Genomic DNA, 25,018 nt, shown 5'->3' with positions numbered 1-25,018 from the left:
CCCTGGCCCTTGAGTTGAAGGAGACTCTCCATTAGCTCTGTGCAGTACAGGGTTTATGAAATGTAGCCAAGCAGGTCCCATGGGGTGCTCATAAAACAGTCCCTTATTTCTGAGATATGATGTTGGCAGCCCTAAGTCTGACCTCCTTTATATCACAGGCCACCAACACCATCCAGCACCCACACACTAAACTGCAACAACCAAAATGACACCAAAGTATTACAGCCCTCAGGAGACTAGATTATTATGTGCTCCAGGCAGAGAATAGGTGGCACCAATGCCCGAAGCCCATGCAAAGGCAGCGAAATGATTAAGTGAGGTACACCCAGATGATCCTGATTTATGAGTGTCATCCACATGCTAATGAAGAAGGTGAAAACCACCAAGGTAACTGCCACTCTGACCTTAGGGAAAATTCATTTCCAACCCTGCATAGGATGATCAGTTAGACCTTGAGCAGGAACCAGCCAGCCAAGCGCCTGAGCGAGAGAGAACACTCAGTGCCAGCTGAGATCCCTGACCCACCCCATTCAATGCCCCATCTGCAGCCAAGGCCATTGCTGATGCTTCAGAGGAAGGAGATTTTTTAAAAAGTCCCTTCCTGACGCCTGCCAGTGGCCAGCTGAAATCCTGAAGCATGAGCTTTGGGAACGGAAGACAGAAACCAGAAGGGAGTCCCAGGTCTATGCAGCCCTGCCCGCCATCATCACAAGCGACCTATCGTACAACTGAACTCGTACATTTGTCCAGCGCTCTCTTAAAACCAGTTAAATTGTTTGCCCTCACAACTCCTATTTGGAGGTTGTTCTAGAAGCTCATTCCTTTGATGGTTAGAAGCCTTCTTCTGTTAGAAGCCTCCATTTGTTCATGACCAATTTATATGCATTTGTTCTTCATCCTTTAGCTCCTTCACCATCCCTGTTATTTACCTCCCCAAAATATATAGAGAGAGAGCAATCATACTCACTCAGCCTCTTTTTGCTAGACCAAACAAGCCAAGCTCTTCCAGTTTCCTCCCATAAGATAGGTCCACCATTCCCCTGATCATCCTAGTAGTTCTTCTCTGCACCTGTTCCAGTTTAAATTAAACATGGGTGACTAGAACTGTGTACGGTATTCCAAATAAGGTCTTGCCCATATCTTGTACAATGGCATTAATACTTCCCTATCTCTACCGGAAATGCCTCACCTAATGCATCCTAGGCTTGCATTTGCCTTTTCACAACCACCTCCTGTGCTTGACCCACACATCCAGTGTCTCTGCTCTGCTGTTGTGTCCAGCTGATGAGCCCCCCAGCTTGGAGCAGAAATTCTTATTATTAGACCTAAGTGCGTGACCTTGCACTTTGTACTATTGAATTTCATCCCACTTCTGTCACTCCAGTCTTCAGGATCATCCAGATCTTTCTGTGTACTATTTCAAGCCTCCTCTGTATTGTTGATGCCTCTCAGCACGTATTATCTGCAAATTTCCTTAGCGTACTCCTACTTTTTGTGCCAACGTCATTAACAAATGTATTGACTAAGATTGGGTCCAAGATAGATCCTTGAAGAATTCCACCAGTAACCTCCCTTCAGTCCAATAATTCACCTTTCAGCACAACCCATTGACTTCTCCCCTTTATCCCACTTACAATTCTTATATTAGTCCCCATCTTCCCTAATATAAATAATAATTTCATATGTGGTACGTGTCAAATGCTTTTGTGATGTCCAAGTATATTAGATCTACTGATATTTAGATCCCTATCTAAAAAACCAGTTATTTTCTCAAAGAAAAAAATCAGATTAGACTGGCATGATCTACCTTTCGTAAACCCATGTTGCATTACATTTCCTTTATCTCTATGAATGTATTTATTCTTTCCTTCACAGTTGTGCTTGCACTATTGCATGCTACTGAGGTCAGACTAACAGCTCAGACTAACAGGTCTGTAATTGTCCAGATCATTTTTAACTTTTCTTAAATATAGGTATAGTGTTAGCGATTCTCCAGTCATAAGGAACTATCCTCGAATGAATAGATTTATTAAAAATCCTTGCTACCAGACTCATGTGCCAGCTCTTTCAATATTCTAGGATGGAAATTATCTTGCCCTCAATTTGAGCACATTAAGCTCTTTTACATTTTTCTTCCATCACAGATGTGACCATTTTCATTTGTAGGCATTCATTTCCATTAGCCATACTGCCTTCGTGCACACTTTCCATATTATTGAAAACCAAGGCAAAGTATTCATTTTATTTTGGGACATATCTAGATTATTTTTAATCCCCTTTGCATCCATATTGCATAACATCCCTACTTTCATCCTTCCTTATTCTCTTTTTATTTACATAACTAAAACACTTCTTCTTATTTACTTTATATTCCTAGGCAAGAACAAATTCAGCATGACTTTTAGCAATTCTCACTGTAGTCCTACATTTTATAAGATCCAGGATGCGGCTTTCTTTTCTGGTCAACCCCTTTTCCCATTCCCTAGAGGCATCCTGCTTACTCTTAGTAAGTTTTTTGAGATAGTTATTCATCCATATGGGTCTAGTCACAGTGCCTTTCCTTACAAGTTTTTCCCCTTCTTTGGGATGCAAATTTCAGTTAGTTTTTGCATAGCTAATTTGAAGATATTTCAAGCTTCCTCCACAATTAAGCCTTTGAGCTCTTTAGTCCAGTTGGCTTTTTTGACTAATTCCCTCAGTTTCCCCAAATCTACCCTTTCCAAATAAATAAACCATAGCTGATGACCTGGTTTTGTTTATCTTCCATTTAATTTAAACCCAATCAACCTGTGATCACTCTAACAAAGGTTATTTCCAATGACCAGCTCTTCTATGATGTACTCACTATACATCAGAAAAAAGACTAAAACTGCATCATCTCTTGTTGGTTCAGTGACGATTTGATGAAGAGAGCTGTCCTCTGTCACATCCAAGAATAACTGAGCCCCACCATTATTAATAGGGTGTATTTTGCAAACTATATCCAGGAAGTTAATGTCTCCCATTATGACCCAATTCCCCAAAGTATTTCTCTCTCTAATTATATTTAAGAGATGGCTATTTATATTGGAGTCTGGCCCATGGGATCTATGAAAGAGACAAAAGACTTTAGGTGGGTGAGGTGATATCTTTTATTGGACCGACTTCTGTTGGTGGAAGAGACAAGCTTTTGGGCTACTCAGAGCTTTTCTTCAGGTCTGGGGTTCTATAGCAGACCCATAATATTATCCCAACAGAACCTCTTTTACAATACTTCGCCAAGTGGTTTTGATCCAAACAGTTTTTGTTTTCTCCACATTATCACTTCGTATTTCTTTACAGTTTCCCACCTCATGGATGTAAAACATTCTCCCTTTATTTTCTATCTCTCCTAAACAGCACACACCCTTCAATACCTGTATTTCAGTCATGACTGCTATTACACCATGTTTCTATGATACCTATAGATCTCATTTGACCGCCTTCACCAGATTCAGAGGGTTGTAACAAAAGAGTTCAGGGGCAGAGCCTTCCAACACCCGCCTGTTATTATTCCCTGAGGCAAGTGACGCAATAAAGAGTAACCCACAGGCTGTGCTGAACAACTCACAGGAGGAGGCCCTATGAGTCGCTGTGATAGCTATCTCAGTGTCATTAAACACAAGGTCAGCAGTTTCCACTACGATATTTATCCACCTGTCTAGTTGCGTGTATAAAGGAAGAAAGCTCAGTTGATAACTTGAGCTGCCAGTTGAAACATGGACAGATTCTGTGAGTGAAACTTCTTGTCTTAGAACTTTTGCAGCAGGGAGGGATAGGTTGTAATTCTGGCCACAGAAGGATGGGACAGGTTCCTTTTGGGGCCCTTTTTACTTTATCAACTAAGTGATGATGTTCAATTAGCTTTATTGTTTCACATCTTTCTCTCTCTCTTGTTACCATCTTTTTCTTTTTTTCCCTCTCTTTCAATTGATTTTCTCCCAGAATCCTTTACTCCTCTTTAAGTGTGGAATGTGGGGGGAAATAGCACCAATGGTGTATTTTTGTTTGCACTTGGCTTCAATTATACAATAAGATCAATTTAACTGTCCAATGCTCTGATATAGAGAATGCGTTAAGGACAAATTTGGATTTTGTTAGAAATAATCAAACAGGTTGTCCCAGGGGTGGATTGGGAAGATGGAATCCTTTATTGCCTGCTCGTACCACCACGATGCCGCGAGTGAGCAACGAGGGGGTTACTTTACAATTCTTTTATCCATAACAGTATGTAAGTGTATACATTCCCAGCAACTCCCCATAGATCCTTATTTGGTTACACTGACACCCATAAAATCAATATTAACAACTACATAATGAATATAATTATACCTTCCCCTGTTTGTTGTTTACAGGATTACCATACAGAGGTCAGGCACATCACCTTAAAACCTATAAATTTTACACTAACTTTCTTTGAAGTAAAGACATGCCAGGGGGAGAAGGAAGATAATGCTTTCTTCCCACCAAAAGGCCTTGCACAGAAATGGCGATAGACTCACCCCCTGTGCAGATGGCCAGGAAGGGAAGAGAAGAAGAGACATAACAGACTAACTAAAATTCACACCAGTTAACAGAAACAAGGTTTGCCCTTGCCTTGACCCCGTTCCCTGTAATTTAGGCCTGACCACTTGTCCAGATTTTAACTCTTTACTCTCCTACAGGTTTCAGAATGTGGAGGAAGTTATTGGAGGTTTTTTAGATTTGATTCAGAGTAATAGAGAGGAATTGGTTGAGAATCTGAAAGTGGAAATCTAAGTTAATTTAAAAGCTGATGGAAATTTATCATAGGAAAAATAATTCATGGAAAAATGTATTTGCTTTCTAAATAAAATTTTTTTCATGGAAAGTTTGTATTTTTATACAAAAATCATTTTTAATGAAAAACCAAGTACTGATTTTTTTTCGAAAACTGAAATATTTTTGGATACAACAGAAATACGATTATTTGCAGAGCTTTGAAGTTTTTTGTGTTTTGCTTGCTTTTTAGTAAATAAAGCAAAAAATTTCAATGAGAACTTCTGGGAAAAATATGAAATCTGCGCATTTAAAAAGAATCAAAAGACATTACCATTTTCTGTCTAGGCTTAGTTCATTTTATTTCTTCACTGGGAAATTTTTATCTTGCCTTCATTTGTGTTGGATGGAAGATTCCAGCAGTCAAATTACTTTTTCTGTTACTCCTCCATAGTCCAAGGTATATGACTTGGTGGCATGAAGTTTGGATTGGACTGATGCCAGACCCACATTGCATTTGAGACTGTGTATGGATTTATCTGTAGGGCTTGGTTAACATGTTAGAATGAGATACTCATAGTGTGTGGTTATGGAAGAGAGGGAGAATAAAGGGAGGCAGTAAGAGCTGCATACTGGTATTTTGTTCTTTGTCAAAATTCTGATTTGCCCCTCGGCAATGTTGTGGAACTGATCATCCAATGCCGGCTGGAGATCAGGGATTTTATGAGGATTAGCTGCTTGAGGTTCATTTCAGATGAGATAAATAATGTTGGTAGATTGGGGGAAGAAACTTTAAGAATTACTGAGCCGTATATCAGCCAGCACAACTGGGTGGGGCTGGAAATGATTTGAAACAAATTTTAGGGGTTTTGGTTAGATCAAGATTACTGCCAGATAGTCATAGCCATAATTTAAAAATATGTCATCTCTGGATGAGGCTTCCCACTTGCCAACAAATTAATTTCAAATCCATCAGTAAAGCCCAAATGAAGGTATAATGACCATTTCAAAGCTTATGTCCCAAGTACATAAAAGGGTGTTACAAGGGAGGAGGGAAAAATTGTTCTCCTTAACCCCTTAGGATAGGACAAGAAGCAGCGGGCTTAAATTGCAGCAAAGGCAGTTTAGATTGGACCTTAGGAAAAACTTCCTGTCAAGGTATTTAAGCACTGGAATAAATTGCCTAGGGAGGTTGTGGAATCTCCAACATTGAAGAGTTTTAAGAGAAGGTCAGGCGAACACCTGTCAGGGATGGTATAGATAATATTTAGTCCTTCCTTCAATTCAGGGGATTGAGCTAGTTGACTTTTTGAGGTCCCTTCTAGTCCTACACTCTATGATTCTTCCAGGAGGTCCCTAAGGTGCAGAGGATTCCACACCCTTCCCAGGGTGGGTGTGGCTTTCAGGAACTTGGAGCTCATATGGTGTGTAGGATCTTTTCTGCCCCAGGATGAATTCCATCCTAAATTGTTTTCATACCGCTGGATGAGCGCTGGAAGTGATTACCTTTTGCTAGACCTACCCTCTGCTTAATCTCTTCTTGTCATTCAGCTCCATGGAAATTAACCCACAGAGAATATTTCCTGCTCTGTAGTTTAATTGCATAACCAGCTGGAATGGCAACTCCTATCTCCAGCCCACACATCCCTTTGTAAATCTTAGCATATCACGTACACGGATATACAAAATAGGTAGATAATTAAAGAGGAAGAAGAACATAGTAATTATTGGGAACATCAGTTCCTTCAATCCAAACCTTCCAGGTTTCACCACCGAAAATGCATTACATATGTGCGTTTCTGATTGTGATGACTATAAACAGTTCCTGATTACACAGGATGGGATGGGTGCTGCGCTCCAGTTACTTTCAGTGATTCTGAAATATATGGCTTTGTCCTCACATAGAGTCAGGAATTTAAAGAGCATAAAGTACTGGATTTTAAGATAAAAATACTTGTATTATTCTTCCAACATCAGTAAAAATTACATTTTATCATTATTTTTCACTTCTCCAGAAAGGTTCTGGGAATTTGGATTTCTCCCCGTAACCTGCAAGACTGTGTCTACAATACAGTCATTACCATGTTGGGAACAAAGATAGAATCAATTTGTTCCCAGATGTGTTTGAACACGGGTCCATTTTGTACTGTAAATGGGACGCTAACTATGTCCCCAAACTAGGAACCCATATCATCCCCATATCATCAGTGGCTCAGTTTTTGGACTGAGACAAAGCTTGGACTGAATGTAGCTTCACTGGAGGTATGAAAAAAAAGTAGCTTTTTGCCTCCCTGGTCTGGGGGAATCTCTGTCTGCCAAACCAGTCACTGCTGCAAATTAGAGGATTCACAGAGATGCTGTACTTTATCCTAGAAATCATAGAACAGTAGGTCTGCTAGTCCATCCCCTGGTGCTGAGGCAGGAACAAGTAAACCTAGACCATCCCTGACAGGCGTCAGTCTAACCTGTTCTTAAAAACTTCCAGTGAGGGGGATTCCACAGCTCCCCTAGATAACATGTTCCAGTGTTTAACTATCCTTACAGTTAGAAATTTTTCCCAAATATCTAAGCTAAATTTCAGTTGCTACAAATTAAGCCATTTACTTCTTGTCCTTCCCTTGTTGGACATGGAGAACAAGCGGTCATCATCGTCTTGAAAACAATCTTTTACTTACTTGAAGACTTATCACATCCCCCCATCAGCCTTCTCTTTTCTAGGTTAAACATGCCCAATTCTTTCAACCTTTCCTCATAATTCATGTTTCCTAAACCTCTTATCATTGTTGTTGCTTTCCTCTGGACTCTCAAATATGTCCACATCTTTTTTTTTAAAGTGTGGTGCCTCAGACTGAATACAACTGAGGCTCACCAGTGCCAAATAGAGCAGAACAATTGCCTCCCAGGTCACACATACAACACTGCTGTTAATACACCCCAGAATGACATTTGCCTTTTCAGAACAGCATCACATTCTTCTTCTTTCTTACAACAATCTCATCAAATAGGGTCAGCTCTATGAGTCCTCCTCTCCCTCTTGTCAGTTTTTAATGCCGGCTGCCAACCTGACACCAACCCTCCTCCTTTTGCAGCTGAGCTTGTGACCAGCTATGGTTGACTCATGCAAGGACCCCTGATCCTTTTCAGCGGAACTTCCTAGTCAGTTATTCCCCATTTTGTATTTGTGCATTTGATTTTTCTCTTCCTAAGTGTAGTACTTTGCATTTGTCTTAATTAAATTCTTGTTATTCATGTTGGATCAGTTCTCCAAATTTATCCAAATCATTTTCAGTTTCTGATCCTGTCCACCAAAGTGCTTGCAACCCCTCCCAAATTAGTGTCACCTGTAAATTTCATAACTATAACTACGTATTCTACTCCATCATCCAGATCATTGATGAAAAGATTATAAGAGTACCAGAACCAGGTTAGACCTCTGTGGGATCCCACTAGATATGTCCTCCCAGTCTGACAGCAAACCACTGATAAACTACTCTTTGAATAGGGTTTTTTAACCAGTTGTGCATCCACCTTATATTCATTTCACCTAGACCACATTTCCCTAGATTCTTATAAGAATGTCATGTAGCATTGTGTGAAAAGCCTGACAAAAGTTAAGATATATCGTGCCATGTCTTGCAAGATATATTTATTTCAGCAGCCAGTGTCCCATAGAGGCAGTCAGAGATCTCTGGGATATAAAGTTAACCCCCCTTTTTGCCAAGCAGTAATTTAGATACTGATAAGGTTGCTCTAAATTACAAGATATAATTTAGTGGTTGAATTAATCTTTTAAAGCTCTAAGTGGATTGGGAATTGATTACACGATGAACCATATAATTCTATGTCTGACACTTCTATGGTTGTGCTCAACGTAAGATGGAGCTCCTTCATACTCAGTGAGGGGAGAATCATGGGAAAAAATGTATCTTGACTAATTGAAAGGAACTTCATACCTGAGTTATGAAATGACATAAAGCAGACTCTGGGTAGATCCCTCAATTCCACTCATGAGACCAAGTATTGAAGACCTCACTCAGAGTCATATTGTCCACTGCACATTCATTTCTTCTGCACCATTCGAGACAGATCTAAGTGTATCTCTGGGGGACAGAACCCGCAATGGTAAATTGTGGTTTGAATAGTCCATGTGATATTTTACAGTTTATAAATCTGCATCAGACTGTGAAGATTTGAGCCTCTCCGTAGATCTGAGGTGTATCATATCAGTGAGGTTACCGCACTCAAAAAGCACATCAGAGAATGAGTTTGCTTCACCGTTTGTGTCATCTGTTTTCTTTGAATATCTGTCTCCAGTACTCCTTCAGATCTTCCTCCTTGTGGTAGTCCCAAGCTCGCAGATTCTCCCTGGCATACAGCAGGAGTGGGAAAAATGCTTTACTGATCCTGACTACGAAGAACTGGTGGCCATTGCCAAAAATGGACTGGAAAAAAGGTGTAATTCAAAGAAGGTGGTGATCATTGGGGCAGGAGTAAGTGGACTCACAGCTGCCAAACTGCTGAAGGATGCTGGTTGCAAGGTAATTCTATTGACTAAGATGAGCCAGAGACAGCCCAGGGAGACAGTACTTTCTTGAAATAGTCTTTTTTATTTCTTTTTCACAGACTAAACAATATTGACGAACAAAAAAAGGTGAACTTAAGTAAACTAACTGTGAAAAAAAGGAAGGAAGGAAGCATAGCACAGTATATATATTATTGTCATTTTCAGTAAAAAAAAGTTAATTGACTTAAAGTTAAGGTTGTTAGAATATTAATAGCATTGCCATAAGAAAACCGAAATACCAAAAATGTTGGAGGTAAAAAAAACCAAGTCACTACATTTTATGGAAACAATGATTAATTAAGGAAATGTTCTAAAAGTTTCTCATATTTCTAATAAATTCTATATGCGTGAAAATTGATATTTGCTATTTGAAAACAACCTTAACTTTGCCCTTTGCTCTTTCTTGTTTGTTTTGCTTTATTTTGTTTTTCCGTAGAAGGAGCTACTCTCTTGTCTTGCCTGTGGCCCTTGAGAAAGTCTGAAATCCATTATGCCTAGACATTCACTACTCCCCATCTGAAGACCACCCAAGAACTACAGCCCCAAGGGCTGGAAAAATCAACAGAGAGCACTTGGGCACTTATATTTTAAGTGCTTAGTTGTTGTGTTAAACACTCTCTCATTGAAAACCTATTTTTATAATACATAGGAAGGATACGATAATTATAAAATCTTCCGTATTAGAATCTGTTCCTTGAGATCACAATTCAGGAACATAGCTATGTTCAAGAAGGGTGGTTAAGCACATTCTTAACTTTAAGCACATCCTTAAGTCTTATAGAGTTCAAATTCATTTTAAGCATATCTTTGCATAGGTTCCTGAATCAAGGACAGAGGGCTTTCATGAGTTGTCCAAAATTACTTTAATAAAATAATCATTTTCTTTCTGTGAAGACCATTTGCACTAGAAATGGCATGGGATAAATGAATCTTTATTGTTCAAGAGAGACATGTACAGACACTAGGTACAGGCAAAGGACTGGAAATCATAACCTGTATTTTATTCCCAGGTTCTCATCCTAGAAGCCAGTGATCACTTAGGAGGTCGCATCGTGACCCATAGAGAACAAGATTGGTATATGGAGTTGGGAGCCATGCGTTTGCCAAGAAACCACAGGTAACCCTCCTCAACCACCAACCTTTCTTCAGAATAGGGGAAGCCTTATGTTTAAGACTTTTATATAATTCCTGGACACGGGGAGAATAATCTTTAAAGGCTCAAATTTGAATAGGTTAAAATTCCCTCTTACTCCCTGGCATCAAGTTGTCAGACTGTGATCAGTGTGGGAGAGAAATTTCCCTGGAGTTGTTACTCTTCCTGCAGAGGTGGGCTGAGGGTAGGTGGGCAGAAGTAGCTAAACCAGCCTAGATGAGGGCCAAGGGTTGGTCCAGATTAATTCTCCCCCCTAAAAAAATGGAGAACTGGAAATTAGAGTCACAGTTAAGTCCCTGGTATGTTATTGGACTATACAACTACGGATGGGGGCACATATCCACCCGTAGTTGTATAGTCCAATAACATACCAGGGACTTATCAGTACATGAAGGGTAAAACTCCCGCTAGAGCACTTCATTCAGCAAAACAACAACAGTTTATAACCCAGGAAATAAATAGTTAAGGTTGAATTTACAAGAAACCCAAACAATGGAAGATTTGGACCTTATCATATGAAATACCAAACACTCACTGCTCTGGGGCCAGAGAGCCCTCAGCCTGTCACCTTCCAGCCATGATTCCTTTCATACCTTCTTTGTTAGCTGTGCTATTTTTGCAATATGGATTTTTTTCAAAGAGCTTTCTGAATCTTTATTAGTTGGAGCTGGTCAGGATTTTAGATTGACCATCTGGTAACCATCTCAGTCCTCGAATTTTCTACACCCATGTTGCTTATTGAAAGAAATGTGATTCAGTATCAGTTTTATAATTAAATGGCAAGAGACGTTGTTAACATGGCATTAAAGTTGCCCCGTGATAGCTCATGCCCTTCCAGAATGTTGAGTTCTACAAAACTCAAACCATCTGAAAAACCAGAAAAGACAGCGTTAAAGTAAATGCCCACAGAAACTTAACTCTGCCCCTCGTGAGCTGGCAATTGTCACTGGGAATTATCTGCATGCATTCTAGCTGCATTCACTCTGTTAGGCGTAGCTGTATTGTTATGGTGGAGCAATAAGTTGGAGCAGGTTGGAAAAACTGTGATTTTGACCTGAGTTGTGTCAGTAGCAGGATCTGGGGTCATCTTGCCGTGGATATTATCAGTAGTGAGGTGGGTTATGAAAACAGTCTGGGGATTTAATGATGGGTAGGGAAAGCTATAGGCTTAGGTGGTATCATGTGTGCAGGTGCAAAAGGGTTGTAAAAGAGTGGTGTTATGTGTGTAAGTAAGGGTATGAAGTGGTTGTTAAATTTTACCAGTGTGGTATTCTGTCGTGGGAGGAGGCTCAATATGATAATAGTGCAAGTGCAGATAGTGCCTGTCCATTAAAGTGAAAAGACAGAGTGGGAACATATTATGGGTGTAAGAAGCCAGAGTTAAGCTTTTGTGAGCATTTACCTTAACTCTGTATTTACTGGCATTCAGACATACTGATGAACTCTACATTCTGGAAGGGGAAAAGTTATCACTGGGCAACCTTAACTCTGCGTTAATGAAGTTTTTTGCCACTTAATCTCCTAGTTTTTTTAAACAGGAGAAATGTTTTCTTGGTAGGAGTTCATGGTCATTTTGATAGTTGTAGTTCTCACCTAAGTTTGCACTTGATTAATGGGCTCCTGTGCCTAGGTATTAATCAGGTGTCTTTCTACTAAGCCACCCAGTTTCCCAGGTCTCCTCCACTCTCTTGTTCATATTGTTACAGTGAAATAGGGATAATGGACATGCTTTGAAATTTGAGAGAAATCTCATCTATGGCTAATGTCTGAAAATCTTGACAGTTTTATAACATGGTTGTTACAGTAACTTTAAGCAAGTGAGAAAAGACTGGCATGTCTCTCTCTTTCTCCACCTCCTGCCTACTACCATTGGCATTTGCCAATACTACCATACTACCATTGGCATTGGCAATACTACCATTGGCATTTTTCATGTTACTAAAATTTTTATTGTAAACATACTTAAAATTGTTACTGAAATGGTTACCAACATTCTTTATTTATTGCAACACAAGGTTGGCAGTAAATACATTTTAAAAATTTTTGCTAAAAAGCTTGTGAAAAATAGGTCTGAGATGAATGTGCAAAATTGAAATAACTTCAATATTTCAAAAATTTTCACAATTAAAAAAAGATAACCAGCATTAGTTGCGTGATTGGCTTTTGGTAAAGTGTGGATCTGGAGTCATATTACACACAAATAATTTCAGTTACATAGGTTGGATTGGGACATTTGTATTAGAGGACCATATATGGCACATAACTTTCACATTTTTGAAATTTTCTCTTTTTTTCCTTTTTCTTTAGGATTGTGCGTGAATTTATTAAAAAATTTAAACTGAAACTGAACCCATTCTATAATTCTAATGAAAACGGCTGGTATTTGGTTAACAATGTCCGGGCAAGAATTGGAGATGTAGACCGAAACCCTGATATTTTGAAGTACCCTGTGGATCCAACAGAAAGAGGAAAAACTGCCGATATACTTTATGATCAGACACTGGATAAGGTATGTGTGTTGTGGAAAGCACTCGTGCACTGTGGTTATGTTTTCACTAAAGAGTTAGCCTGCGTTCTCATTTGGGTGTTGGCCCTAAACCTCTCAAGCTTAGTGGTCTTTTCAGCTCAGGCTCACTGGAGCCAGGACTCAGCTTCCACTTGCACTAGAAACCCACCCACTGGGCAGTGAAGATGCAAGATAAAACCCTTGAGTGTTGATAGGCCTCAAATGCCTTCCCCATAATTCCCTCTAGTTACCCAGAAGGACAAACAAGTTCCAGGAAATAATTACCAAGAGGCTCTGCCTACTGTACAACAGTGAACCATGGAACATGCCCCTGGAAATCCTAGCAACACACATGGGTACATGTAGCACCATCGAGGGAACAGTACCGTCTTCTCAGCAGTGGCAAACTGTGGGTCTGCAGCACCCAGGGACCAAGCCTACGTTTGCCCCCCTGCCCAAGCCTCACCCCAAACCACATACAGGAGGGGTCCCAGTGCCACCCCCAGCTGGTCTGGGAGGTGGCTTAGGCCTGGGGGGGGTTCAAATGCAGGCTTGGCTCTGCCGCCCCCACACTTACCCACCACAAGGTGTCCGCTCTCCCATGCCAGTCCCTCAGCCTAGCACTGGCTCAGACGGGGCAGCCTCACCCATCGTCCTGGGCTGGGGCCCTGGCCAGCCCTTCATGATGTGCAGGGGTTGGGGTGCAGGAAGCTCTGAGGGGTGGCTGCCTCCAGAGCCTCCTGCACCACCCGCCCCCTACGCATCGTGAAGGGCTGACACTGGAGGACCTCCCCACCAGCCCTCCTCGGTATGCTACTGCTTCTCAGCGTGGCAGGCTAACCCAGTGCTGATCACTGAGTTACTTCTCCAGTAAAGATGGATCCTGTGAGGCTCATCCGTCCAGGTGCTGAGCACATCTGAGAGGTTCTGAACACCGTCAGGTTCCATTAAGTTCCAAGGATGTTGAAGACGCTCAGCATCTTTAGTAAATGGTCAGGAAAGGAAAAACCTATGAGAGACATGGTTCTCCTACAGACATTACATAGCTAAGATAGCAAACCTATATTAAGTTGCTAAGTCTGTTTCCAAAGTCAGCCCAGTTTTACTCCCCATATCCATACCCACCTTTCTGTCCTGGCCCTTAGGAGATATTTTTTGCTGTTGAAAAATTGAAGTTAACCGTAGTTAGAGATCTATTCATTTGAACAGGTGATGGCTTTTCATTTCTGGGAGTTTTTCTAGTTTTCTTTGTCAATTTACAACACACACAGAAAATTGCTAAATTACAGTTGAACTCATGTGACTTGGGCTCTCAGGGTGTCTATACCGCAATAAAACAGCCGTGGCTGGCCGTGTCAGATGACGTGGGCTCATGGGCCTATAAAACTGCAGTGGAGATGTGTGGGCTAAGGCTGGAGATGGGGGAGGGTCTCCAGTCCAAGACCAAAAATTGACACTGTAGTTTTCATAGCCCTGCAGCCTGTGCTCCGGGAGCCAGAGTCAACTGACATGGACCAGCCACGGATGTTTTACTGCAGTGAAGACGTGCTCTTAAAGGCCAGATTTTCAAAGCTATTTACATTCTTAAGAATGCAGAGAGGCACCTGGGGCTAGATTCACAAAGGGCATAGATGCCAGAGAGCAAGAGTGAGCATGACTCTGTGGTCTACTGGGTAGGATATTCACATGGGAATCCAGAATCCAATCGCCCTGTTCCACTGATTACTTAACCAAACTAGAACAGCTTTAACGGGAGAGACTAAGGGAAGCCCCATGAGAATATCCCATAACCCAGTGGTTGGGGCACTCATCTGTGAAGTGGGAGACTCCTTCTCCTTATCAGCTACAGGGGGATTGAACCAGTGGTCTATCATGTTATGTAAGTACAGTAACCACTGGGGTAAAAGCTATGAGGGAGGTACTGCTGCTACTTGCTAGAAATGCAGTTGGTGGGAGAATTCACAGCTTTGAATCCCAACCAGAGACAGGTGCTGAACTCTCTAAAAGGGGTGGGCCTTAAGACACTTCACTCACTTTAGTCTCTCCCATTGGCTGGTTTAGGCGGTTCCGTGTGCTGGCTTTTGTGGATTCCATTCTTCGGCGCCTAGGCCACACTGTTCATTGTATAGCGCCTGAGCCCATAACTCCGGCTTTGTGCATCCCAGCCATTTTCTAGGCAACTGAATGTTAGGCATTGTGAGGCTGAGTATTGCAACACTTAAGTCCCTTTTTGAATCTAGCCCACAGCAGTAAATGAGAGTTAGGCACTTAGGTGCTTTTGAAAATCTAAGTAGCTGTCTATCTGCATCTTTAGATGCCTCAATACCTTTGAAAATCTCACTCCTAAGTAACTAAGTCAATGGTTATCAACCAGGGATATGCACACCCCTGGGGATAGGCAGAGGTCTTTCAGGGGGTACATCAACTCATCTAGATATTTGCCTCATTTACACCAAGCTACATAAAAGGCACTAGCTATGTCAGTACAAATTAAAATTTCATCCAGAGACAATGAGAAAGGAAGCAATTTTTCAATAACAGTGTACTGTGACACTTTTATATTTTTATTTCTGATTTTGTAAGCAAGTAGTTTTTAAGCAAGGTGAAACTTGGAGGTATGCAAGACATATCAAACTACTGAAAGGGGTACAGTAGTCTGGAAATGTTGAGAACCACTGATCTAAGTCACTTCTGGAAATGGGAGGTAGGTCCCATATTCACTTAAGCACTTTTTTACCTTCAATATGCTTGTTTTTAATCGTTTAGACTGTCTCAGTGAAAGCGGTTTAGTCAGCTGGAGAATTGTAGGAGTGGAAAACAAAAGCAGTCCCCCCACTCCTGAATTAAAAAGATTCATCCGAGCAGTTATTTTATGTCCTGCCCCCTTGCACATATGCACTAGGATACCACCTGTAGGTACATTGTCACACATACAGAAAAGAATAAACCTTTAAAGATTGAAACAAATGACTGTTTTCTTGGTTGCTACCCAGGTGACAACAGACTGTGACGTTTTGAAAGAGAAATATGACTCCTTTTCCGTCAAGGTAATCGAAATTGGTATTCCAGTATCTTTCAATCTAAATGTGCTTGATTTCCTAAAGCTGTCCTCACATTAACTAATAGAATGCCTCGTTGGATACATCTTGCTACGTGCACACAATCCATGGTAAGAGATAATGCATCATAATTCTCTTGAAGGTCCTGGCCTGGCATAGATACCTTGTCACCTCATAAGTCTTCCTGAAGCAGCGCCTACTGCCTTCTTCTGTCTTCTGGCTCTACTCTGTGGCAGGGGGAGGGCAGGAACATGGATCCACGTTATCTCTGCTTCTCCCAACCCAAAATGCCAATCTATAGAAAGCGAGTGGTCTTGACGCTCCTATACTCCCAGTGTTTGTGCGGGGAAGATAGAGCCTTCCTCCACTCCTGTGCAACCAACTTCGCACCTCTTCTTCCCACTCCAGCTCTCTGTGTGATGTACAGCTATGTATCCTCATCCACAGTTATTTCAATGAGATACTCTTCCTCCGTGTCTCCACCCACCATTATTTTTACCCTGCAGGAGGTGTGGTCTGGGCCATGGTTCTTTCATCAAAGACAATGGTATCTTGGTAGGGACACTATGAGGGAAATTTTGGTCCCATGGAAGTCAATGGCAAAGCTCTGATTGACTTCACTTGGGTCAGGATTTAACCCAGTGAACAAAAGGGATGAGGGATGGGGTCTTGAATGTGAGCATCAGCTTTACTTCACTGATTGGTTTTGCGGAAGAAGACAAATCACACTGGAGAGGAGTGGATGGGTTTGACACTTGCCCCCTGCCTCGTGGATATTGAATAATTCCTGTGTGATATAATGTGGATATAATATACATTCACCTTCCATCCCCTCTGTTCTTCCCCATCCAGGAGTATTTGATTAAAGAAGGAAATTTAAGTAGAGGAGCTATTGACATGATCGGTGATGTGATGAATGAAGCTGCTCTATTCCACGTGTCATTTCTTTTCTCTGCCATGTCCTTTGCTACCTTCTCTGGGGAGAGGTGAGTAGAAAATAATCTTTATTTACTTGTTTTGTATGGGGAAGCACACGTGTCTATCCATCCATCCATTATTCAATACATCCATCTTTCCGTCAACTTCCTACTATCTCATCCATTTGTCATCCCATCTACCGTGCAGATGGCTGCCTTCTTTGAAGTAGGCACTGCCGGTCTGAATTGTCATAGAGGGTAGGTTTACATTACTATAGATTTATAGCCACGAAAGGCAGGGGACACTTTCATAGGAGATAAGCTGTGTATTGCTGAAAGTGTCTACAGTTTCTAACTGAGTGAGTTCTGATGGAATTCAGTAATTAACTCTGTTGTGTGAGTCTGTGTTATGGGCATATTGGGCCATAGCTGTGTTGTATTTCAGGAAACCTTTGGTCAAACAACAGCGAATCATGGCTCACTAATCCTGTCCAGCGCCCCTCTGAGGCACATCTAATTCCAAGTCAATCTGAGAACCATGAGGATTTAAAGGCATTTAGAGGAGTCAAGCTTTAAACAGAAAGCTGGCCTTAACCTTAATTAACGCAGACCTAGCATTCTGCTATAATAAAACAAACCAGAGTTGAACAGTCACGGGAGGCTAGATTCTATCTTCCATTATGCAGCTCCTTACAGCCCTCCTTATTATTCTTGTGATGTTCTTTCAGATAACTGTGCTCAGATTCTGTAACTATTTCCTATCATCTTTCCCCCACCTTTCTTTCAGTTTTGATGAGATCACTGGGGGATTCGATCAGCTTCCTCATGCTTTCTACCAGGATATCCATGGGGGCATTAAATTTCAGTCCCCGGTAGTGAAGATACTAAATGAGGATGACCAAGTGAGAGTGTTTTACCGTAGGCCACACACATCGACCCTCTTAGCTGTGACGGCCGACTATGTCCTTGTCACAGCCACAGCAAAAGCCACACGGCTCATTAAATTTTCTCCACCTCTTTCTGCTAAGAAGACCCGTGCCTTGCGCTCCCTCCACTATGCAAGTGCCACTAAGATTTTTTTGGCCTGCACTGAAAAGTTTTGGGAGAAGGATGGAATCTATAATGGGAGGTCAATCACTGATCGCCCATCCAGAATCATCTACTACCCCAGCCACAATTTCTCCAGTGGTGTGGGGGTAATCTTGGCTTCCTACACCTGGGTTGATGATGCTCAATTCTTCGTTCCCCTTGATGATGAAAAGTGTGTTGATGTGGTGCTGGACGACCTCGCAGAAATCCACCAGTTACCCAAGAATTATATCCAGAAGGTCTGTGATAAACATGTGGTAAAGAAATGGAGCCTGGACAAATATTCAATGGGAGCGTATGTTTCATTCACCCCATACCAGTTTACTGACTACTTCAAAACTGTGATTCAGAATGAAGGGAGGGTCTATTTTGCAGGAGAATACACAGCTCATCCTCATGGCTGGATTGAAACTGCTATGAAAGCTGCTATGAGAGCATCAAGGAACATCCATAGCGCCATCAATGCATCACCCATGGGACAGCAGAAAAAGCTGAAGGAAAATGAGCTTTAATTGATTAACTAATAGCAATAATTTCCTCCCCAAAGACTGAAAAATAAGGGTAAACGTCTTATTTCCTAAACAGATTGGCCCATTGCATCCATTGATTTAATCACGTCCCAGATTTGTGAGTGGAAACAGTGTGATTGACCTAACTAGAAAAAAACCAAACAAACAAAAAAATAGGTGTTCATGTCCTGATACCTCAGAATATGAACCACCTGCCTTTCACCACAAATTAAATCCCCCAAACTTGTACTCTTGTCTGCCTTATGAATCTGATATACCAGCTCGCTACATGTGACTTAACCTGTTTTATTCCTCCAATAGTATGTCTCTTATTTTGTTGTAAACCCCAAAAGAAGGGGAAATGAAATGTATCTGATAAAATCAAAGAATGTACAAAGCTTGTCTATGAATTGTATAGAAGAAGAAAAAAAGAAGTAGTGAGAGGGTAAGCTCCTAAGATGTATAGCTTTCAACTATTAAGAGGAATTACTTATAAAGGGGAATTCTAATGAAAAATGGGGCTTAATACAGAAAACAGTCTCTGAAATGAATAAAAAGAACCGCTGACAAGAAAAAATCTAATAGGTGCCATGAGTGACTTCTGCTGGCTATTAAAGGAAGTAGCAGAGAAACTGGAGGAGCTGGAATCTGAGAGGAATGATGGTGAGTGTTCAGATAAAAAATAATACCATAACCATTCTCCAAAGACCCCACAAAAGGGGTATAAAACATGAGACCACTGAGTGGAACCTCAGAGTTCCTGAATCCATCAAAAAGCTGCTCTGCCCCCAAAATGTGACTGGATACTTCAGACCAACCGATATGAGCAACCTCTCCCCTCCTCACCATGGTTACCAGGACTAAGAGGAAGTGGCAAGAGACTGTATTTCTCTTTGCTTTATTTAATATAAGTACCTGTAAGTTAGCTGCATGGTGTCTGTGCTCTCAAGCTGAAAGAACTGAGTTTTAGGATTTATTCTTCACATGTCCAAACTGGTTAGCTGAAGGGAAATCTCAAAGAGTAACTTTTAGGTAGGGTGGGTCAGAAGAGAGTTCTGTCATAAAATGCTGGTTCGAAGGAATCAAAATGTTCTGCAGGAATGTGTTCATCCCAGCATCATTTTCTATGATACCAGGCAGATAGGTAAGCTGCTAGCTCACCCACCAGCCAGCTAAATGGTAAGTGAACTGTTAGGGTCCCAGAAGCTCCTGATTCTGCAGCAGTGTGTGTGGCTGGCTGCCTGGGATCCACCTTCCTTTTCTGAAATCATGGGATTTATCATGATATGGAAAATTCCATTCCCATATAGGTCTACTTTTATGTGGTTGCTTTTGATGTTTTAAACAAGTCCTTCTCAAACGAACCAGCAGGAATTAAGCATAACTTTATTCCCTTGAGAGTTATATTATATACGTTAATTTTGTTAGAGATTGTAAAGAATTGATAATTACGTAAGAAAGAACTGTAAGCAATTTGATTGTTCTGTGCTTGACTCCAGCATTAGCCTATGTCAATTGCTTTCAAGATTGTACGTTGTGTTCAGTTCAGCTTGGAATATGGCATCCAAGCTTCATCTACAAACCTTCTTTAAGCTTTTGATTGTATATACATGTGCTTCTTGGTGAATTAATAAAACTGCTTGATTGCGTAAGAATAACAAAACTGACTTGAGAAGAATTGTCATAGAATCATAGAATATTAGAGTTGGAAGGGACCTCAGGAGGTCATCTAGTCCAACCCCCTGCTCAAAGCAGGACTAACCTCAGCTATATCATCCCAGCCAGGGCTTTGTCAAGCCTCAGCTTAAAAACCCCTAAGGATGGAGATTCCACCACCTCCCTAGGTAACCCATTCCAGTGCTTCACCACCCTCCTAGTAAAAAACTTTTTCCTAATGTCCAACCTAGACCTCCCGCCCTGCAACTTGAGACCGTTGCTCCTTGTTCTGTCATCTGCCACCACCGAGAACAGCCTAGCCCCATCCTCCCTGGAACCCCCTTTCAGGTAGTTAAAGGCCGCTATCAAATCCCCCTCACTCTTCTCTTTTGCAGACTAAACAAGCCCAGTTCCCTTAGCCTCTCCTCATAAGTCCTGTGCTCCAGCCCCCTAATCATTTTGGTTGCCCTCCACTGCACTCTCTCTAACTTGTCCACATCCTTTTTGTAGTGGGGGGCCCAAAACTGGACACAATATTCTAAATGCGGCTTCACCAATGCCGAATAGAGGGGAATAATCACTTCCCGTGACCTGCTGGCAATGCCCCTCCTAATGCAGCCCAATATGCTATTAGCCTTCTTGACAACCAGGGCACACTGCTGACTCATATCCAGCTTTTTATCCACTGTTACCCCCAGGTCCTTTTCTGCAGAGCTGCTGCCCAGCTTGTCGGTCCCCAGTCTATAGCTGTGCATGGGATTCTTCCTTCCTAAGTGGAGGACTCTGCACTTGTCCTTGTTGAACCTCATTAGATTTCTTTTGGCCTCAGTTTGTTTAGGTCACTCTGTATCCTATCCCTACCCTCCGGGGTATCTAGCACTCCCCCCAGCTTAGTGTCGTCCGCAAACTTGCTGAGGATGCAATCTACCCCATCCTCCAGATCATTAATAAAGATGTTGAACAAAACCGGCCCCAGGACCGACCCCTGGGGAACTCCGCTTGTGACCGGTTGCCAGCTAGACATGGAGCCATTGATCACTACTCGTTGAGCCCTATGCTCTAGCCAGTTATCTATCCATTTTTTAGTCCATTCATCCAACCCATACTTCTTTAACTTGCTGATAAGAATACTGTGTGAGACAGTATCAAAAGCTTTGCTAAAGTCAAGGTATATCACATCCACCGCCTTCCCTACATCCACAGAGCCAGTCACCTCATCATAGAAAGCAATCAGGTTGGTCAGGCATGACTTTCCCTTAGTGAATCCGTGTTGACTGTTCCTGATCACCTTCCTCTCCTCCAAGTGCCTTAAAATGGATTCCTTAAGGACCTGCTCCATGATTTTTCCAGGGATTGAGGTGAGGCTGACCGGTCTGTAGTTCCCTGGATCCTCTTTCCTCCCTTTTTTGAAGATGGGCACTATATTTGCTTTTTTCCAGTCCTCAGGGACCTCCCCCTGTTGCCACGAGCTTTCAAAGATAATAGCCAATGGCTCTGAAATCACCTCAGCCAACTCCCTCAGCACCCTCGGGTGCATTGCATCCGGCCCCATGGACTTGTGAATGTCCAATCCTTCTAAACAGTCTTGGACCCGTTCCTTCCGCACTTCGGGATGTTGTCCAAGGTAAAAGTTGACCTGAGAAGAGCCGATCGCTAAAGTTAGTAAGGTAACAAACCCTGGATTTGGGGTTGGCTTTATTACATTTTGTACAAATATCAGCTGTAATATTTACCCAAATAGGCAAATCTGATTTGTTACATTTGAGCTTAAAAACGAACAGGTGCCCTGGTAAATTTATAAAGTTGACGTCCATTTATGCTTACACTAGCAGAGACTCTTGTAAAAGCCCTATTGACAAATAAATAGATTGAATTTATCAATAGGTTCTTGCAAATGCCCACACCATCTGTTTTGGGGAGTATGACCCATCCGTGCCCAGAGCAGCCAACTTCTAATGCCAACGTCAGGGCAGGCTGCAAAAGGAGAGCAGATTCTCCCAGCACTGGTGGGTGACACTGAAGCCCAGCTTCCCAACCAGCCACGAACTGCTTCTGATTTCCCCCCACACTGGATATCAAGAAACCAGTCCGCAAATGCCCACAGCCCCCTTTACTGCATTCCAGCTCCAGGATCCCGAATCAGCACTAGGTCCAGTAAAGGGACCCGTTATTTAAACTCTGCGGTCTTTACTAAAAAGGTTCCTTCTGACCCCAAGGGGTCAGCCACAGCACCAGTTCAATATAAGTTTGGATCTTACCTAGAATACCACGCTGGCAGCCAATCCTTCAGTAATTAAACTAAAGGTTTATTGCAAAAAGAAAGAAATAAACCATAAGAGAAATGTTAAAAGATTAGAGCAATCCAGATATACAAATGATTAAAAGTCCACACACATCAGGTTTCTGGAAGAATCGTGGAGTTGAAGGCTTGTGTAGTTCCCTCTGGTTCACATCCAGTACCTGGATGGGTCTGAGTCCTTCAGTTCAGTTGCAAGATGAATTGATCCAGAGGTAGGTGTGTGTCCGCAGCTGGACAGGACCAAAGACCAAGATGGATCCTTTGGTTTGATCTTATAAACCCCCTTTGTCCCTGACCATGAGGCCTGGGGAAAGTCACAAGAGTTAAAATGGAATCCAGAGCCACGTGGACCAATCCTGGTAACTCTTCAGGTGTGACTGGGGTTTCTTCCTGGGCCACTTGCCTCTGTGAGTGTCTTAATGGGCCATTAAGCGGGCTATTGTCTTGCAGCCATCCTGTCTGAGATGTTGCCCAGGCAGCACACGTGGAAATACAGATGTCTCAAATATATCCAACTTCCTTTTCACCCATTACACCTGAACATAAGTATTATCATCTGACTTGGCACATTACAACCTTTCTAACAGCACTGGACATGGCACATCTTATGCAAATATTTGTGATTTAGACACACTGATGTTAACCTACATGGCAAACGCTCCTCCCCCCTGCCCCCCCAATGTGCCCAGCACGACAGGGAATACAAAAGAGAGGTGCTTGGCTAGAGAGGCCCCTGGTTGTGCTTATTCATCCCATGTCCTGGAGTTCCTGGACAAAAGAACTTAACCTTAAACTGGGTAATCAGATAGGTCCATATTGTCCCTGAAGCTAAGCATGGCTTCCCATATCCTTTCACATGGCTGTGTAGACATTGCCTGGATGTCAGCTCCAAGTGCAGAAGTTCCATGTCAGATTTTATCCTTTTGGGATTCTCCAGTTCCAGGAGGATGTAGCTGCTGCTGCTGTTCGCAGAGTTCCAGGCTGTCATCCTGGAGAATTTCCTTGGGACTGGCCTCATCATGCTGGTCAGAACCGACGCCCATCTTCACATGCCCATGTTCTTCTTCCTGGCTAACCAGTTGTTCTTGGACATCAGCTACACCATTACCACCATGCTCCAGATATTGCTCTACCTCCTGTCCAGGAGGAAGAGCATGTCCTACGCTGGTTGCATCAACCACATTACATCTTCCTCTTCCCGGGGATAACCAAGTGTGCCCTCCAAGCCATGATGGCCTCCAACTGATACATGGCCAACTGCCACCCTCTATGCTATACCCTTATTGCAAGCAGGCCCAATCTATGCCAGGACGGCAACTGGCTCATGGTCGTGAGGCTTCCTCTTTACCGCAAGGTACACCAGCTTCACCATGAGTCTCTGAGCCTTCTGTGAGCTGCTGGCCATTTTGAAGTTGGTCTGTGGGGACACACAGGTTAGCAAGGTGGTAGACTTCATTGTGGGGGTGATACTGCTCCTGACTCATTTCTCCTTGATCTTGATCTCTTAAGTTTTCATCCTAGTGTCCATCTTGAGAATATGTCCAGTGGAGGGGAGGTCCAAGGCCTTCTCCATCTGCCCCTCACACATCACCAGGGTGACACTTCTCTATGGTTCTGACATGTTCATGCCCTTGGCCTCCAGAGAGTCTGATGGAGGCATGAAAATTCCTCCATAACATTCTCTTAAGTTTACCCTAGATTGTTTTCATGCTCCCGGCTCCCAGTTGAGCCCTCCTGCTTGTCTGTTGCTGGACATAACCTTTACAACTGAATCCCTGCTTCGTGTTCAGCTCCATGGATGTCAGTCTACAGGTGACATTTCCAGATTCACAGTGTAATTGGAAAAATAGCTGTGGTGGCAATTTCTCTCTCCAGCTCAATCATCCTCGCATCAGTCTTAGCATATCACTTACAAACATGCCAGGAGATGAAGATAATTGCAGAGCAAAATGAACAGAGTAATTATCAAGAATGTCAATGTCTTTAACCCAGCCCTTCCTGGTAATGCTAGGAGTTCCCACACTACCACCAAAATTCATTACACTGCATAAGTACATACAAAATGTGTCAACCAAACTCTTAACCCAGTGAAAACAGGGTGTTTGCTGATCGCAATGTTTAATGGGAAAATGTCTTTATTTTTAGAAAATAATTGCCATCGTCTCATAGAAAATTTACAAAATGGAATGATGAAAAAATTTCATTGCAAATGGAGATTTTCAATATTTTTTATCTTTCAAGGATTTGACTTCAAATGTCAGGGTTTTTTTTTTTCCTGGTTTTAGAAATTGAATAATATCAGTATGCTCTCTTTGCATTATTGGTACTTTTGCAACTTTTCTCTGTGCTTTTTTTTTCTTTCTCTCTCCTTTCCAACAGAAAAAACAGTAGGAAAGGTACAAAAATGAAAGAAAGTAGGGAAAAACCCAAACTGGGTGGGTAGGGTGAGTTTTAGAAAGTATTGGAAAATGGGGGAAACAACATTTTTTTTACATATATATTATCAACTGG

The 25,018-nt window shown here is 42.1% G+C and overlaps 1 protein-coding gene and 1 pseudogene across 1 annotated transcript; both read left to right on the top strand.

Moving 5' to 3' along the window:
* The first annotated feature begins 3,737 nt into the window (after positions 1–3,737).
* LOC137146376 (L-amino-acid oxidase-like) lies at positions 3,738–18,555 on the top strand. The gene is made up of 7 exons (XM_067537633.1): positions 3,738–3,750; positions 9,070–9,293; positions 10,330–10,436; positions 12,780–12,981; positions 15,972–16,025; positions 16,890–17,023; positions 17,742–18,555. Exons 1-7 carry the CDS (start codon positions 3,738–3,740, stop codon positions 18,553–18,555), a joined length of 1,548 nt encoding a protein of 515 aa, XP_067393734.1.
* A 587-nt stretch (positions 18,556–19,142) lies between these two features.
* Positions 19,143–24,183, top strand: LOC137146378 (olfactory receptor 5A2-like; annotated as a pseudogene).
* Positions 24,184–25,018: the final 835 nt, after the last annotated feature.

This window comes from Emydura macquarii, unplaced genomic scaffold (assembly GCF_026122565.2).
Source record: "Emydura macquarii macquarii isolate MOO-44397 ecotype Brisbane River unplaced genomic scaffold, CSIRO-AGI_Emac_v2 contig_440, whole genome shotgun sequence".
Classification (NCBI taxonomy): domain Eukaryota; kingdom Metazoa; phylum Chordata; order Testudines; family Chelidae; genus Emydura; species Emydura macquarii.
The sequence above is the reverse complement of the archived record's forward strand: the minus strand, read 5'-3'. Positions and strand labels throughout refer to the sequence as shown.

What these genes read in the sequence shown, in the direction of transcription:
- LOC137146376 (XM_067537633.1), top strand. An exon ending in ATGACTCCTTTTCCGTCAAG is followed by an intron (nt 16,026 to 16,889) that starts GTAATCGAAATT and finishes TTCCCCATCCAG; the next exon opens with GAGTATTTGATTAAAGAAGG. An exon ending in GCTACCTTCTCTGGGGAGAG is followed by an intron (nt 17,024 to 17,741) that starts GTGAGTAGAAAA and finishes CCTTTCTTTCAG; the next exon opens with TTTTGATGAGATCACTGGGG.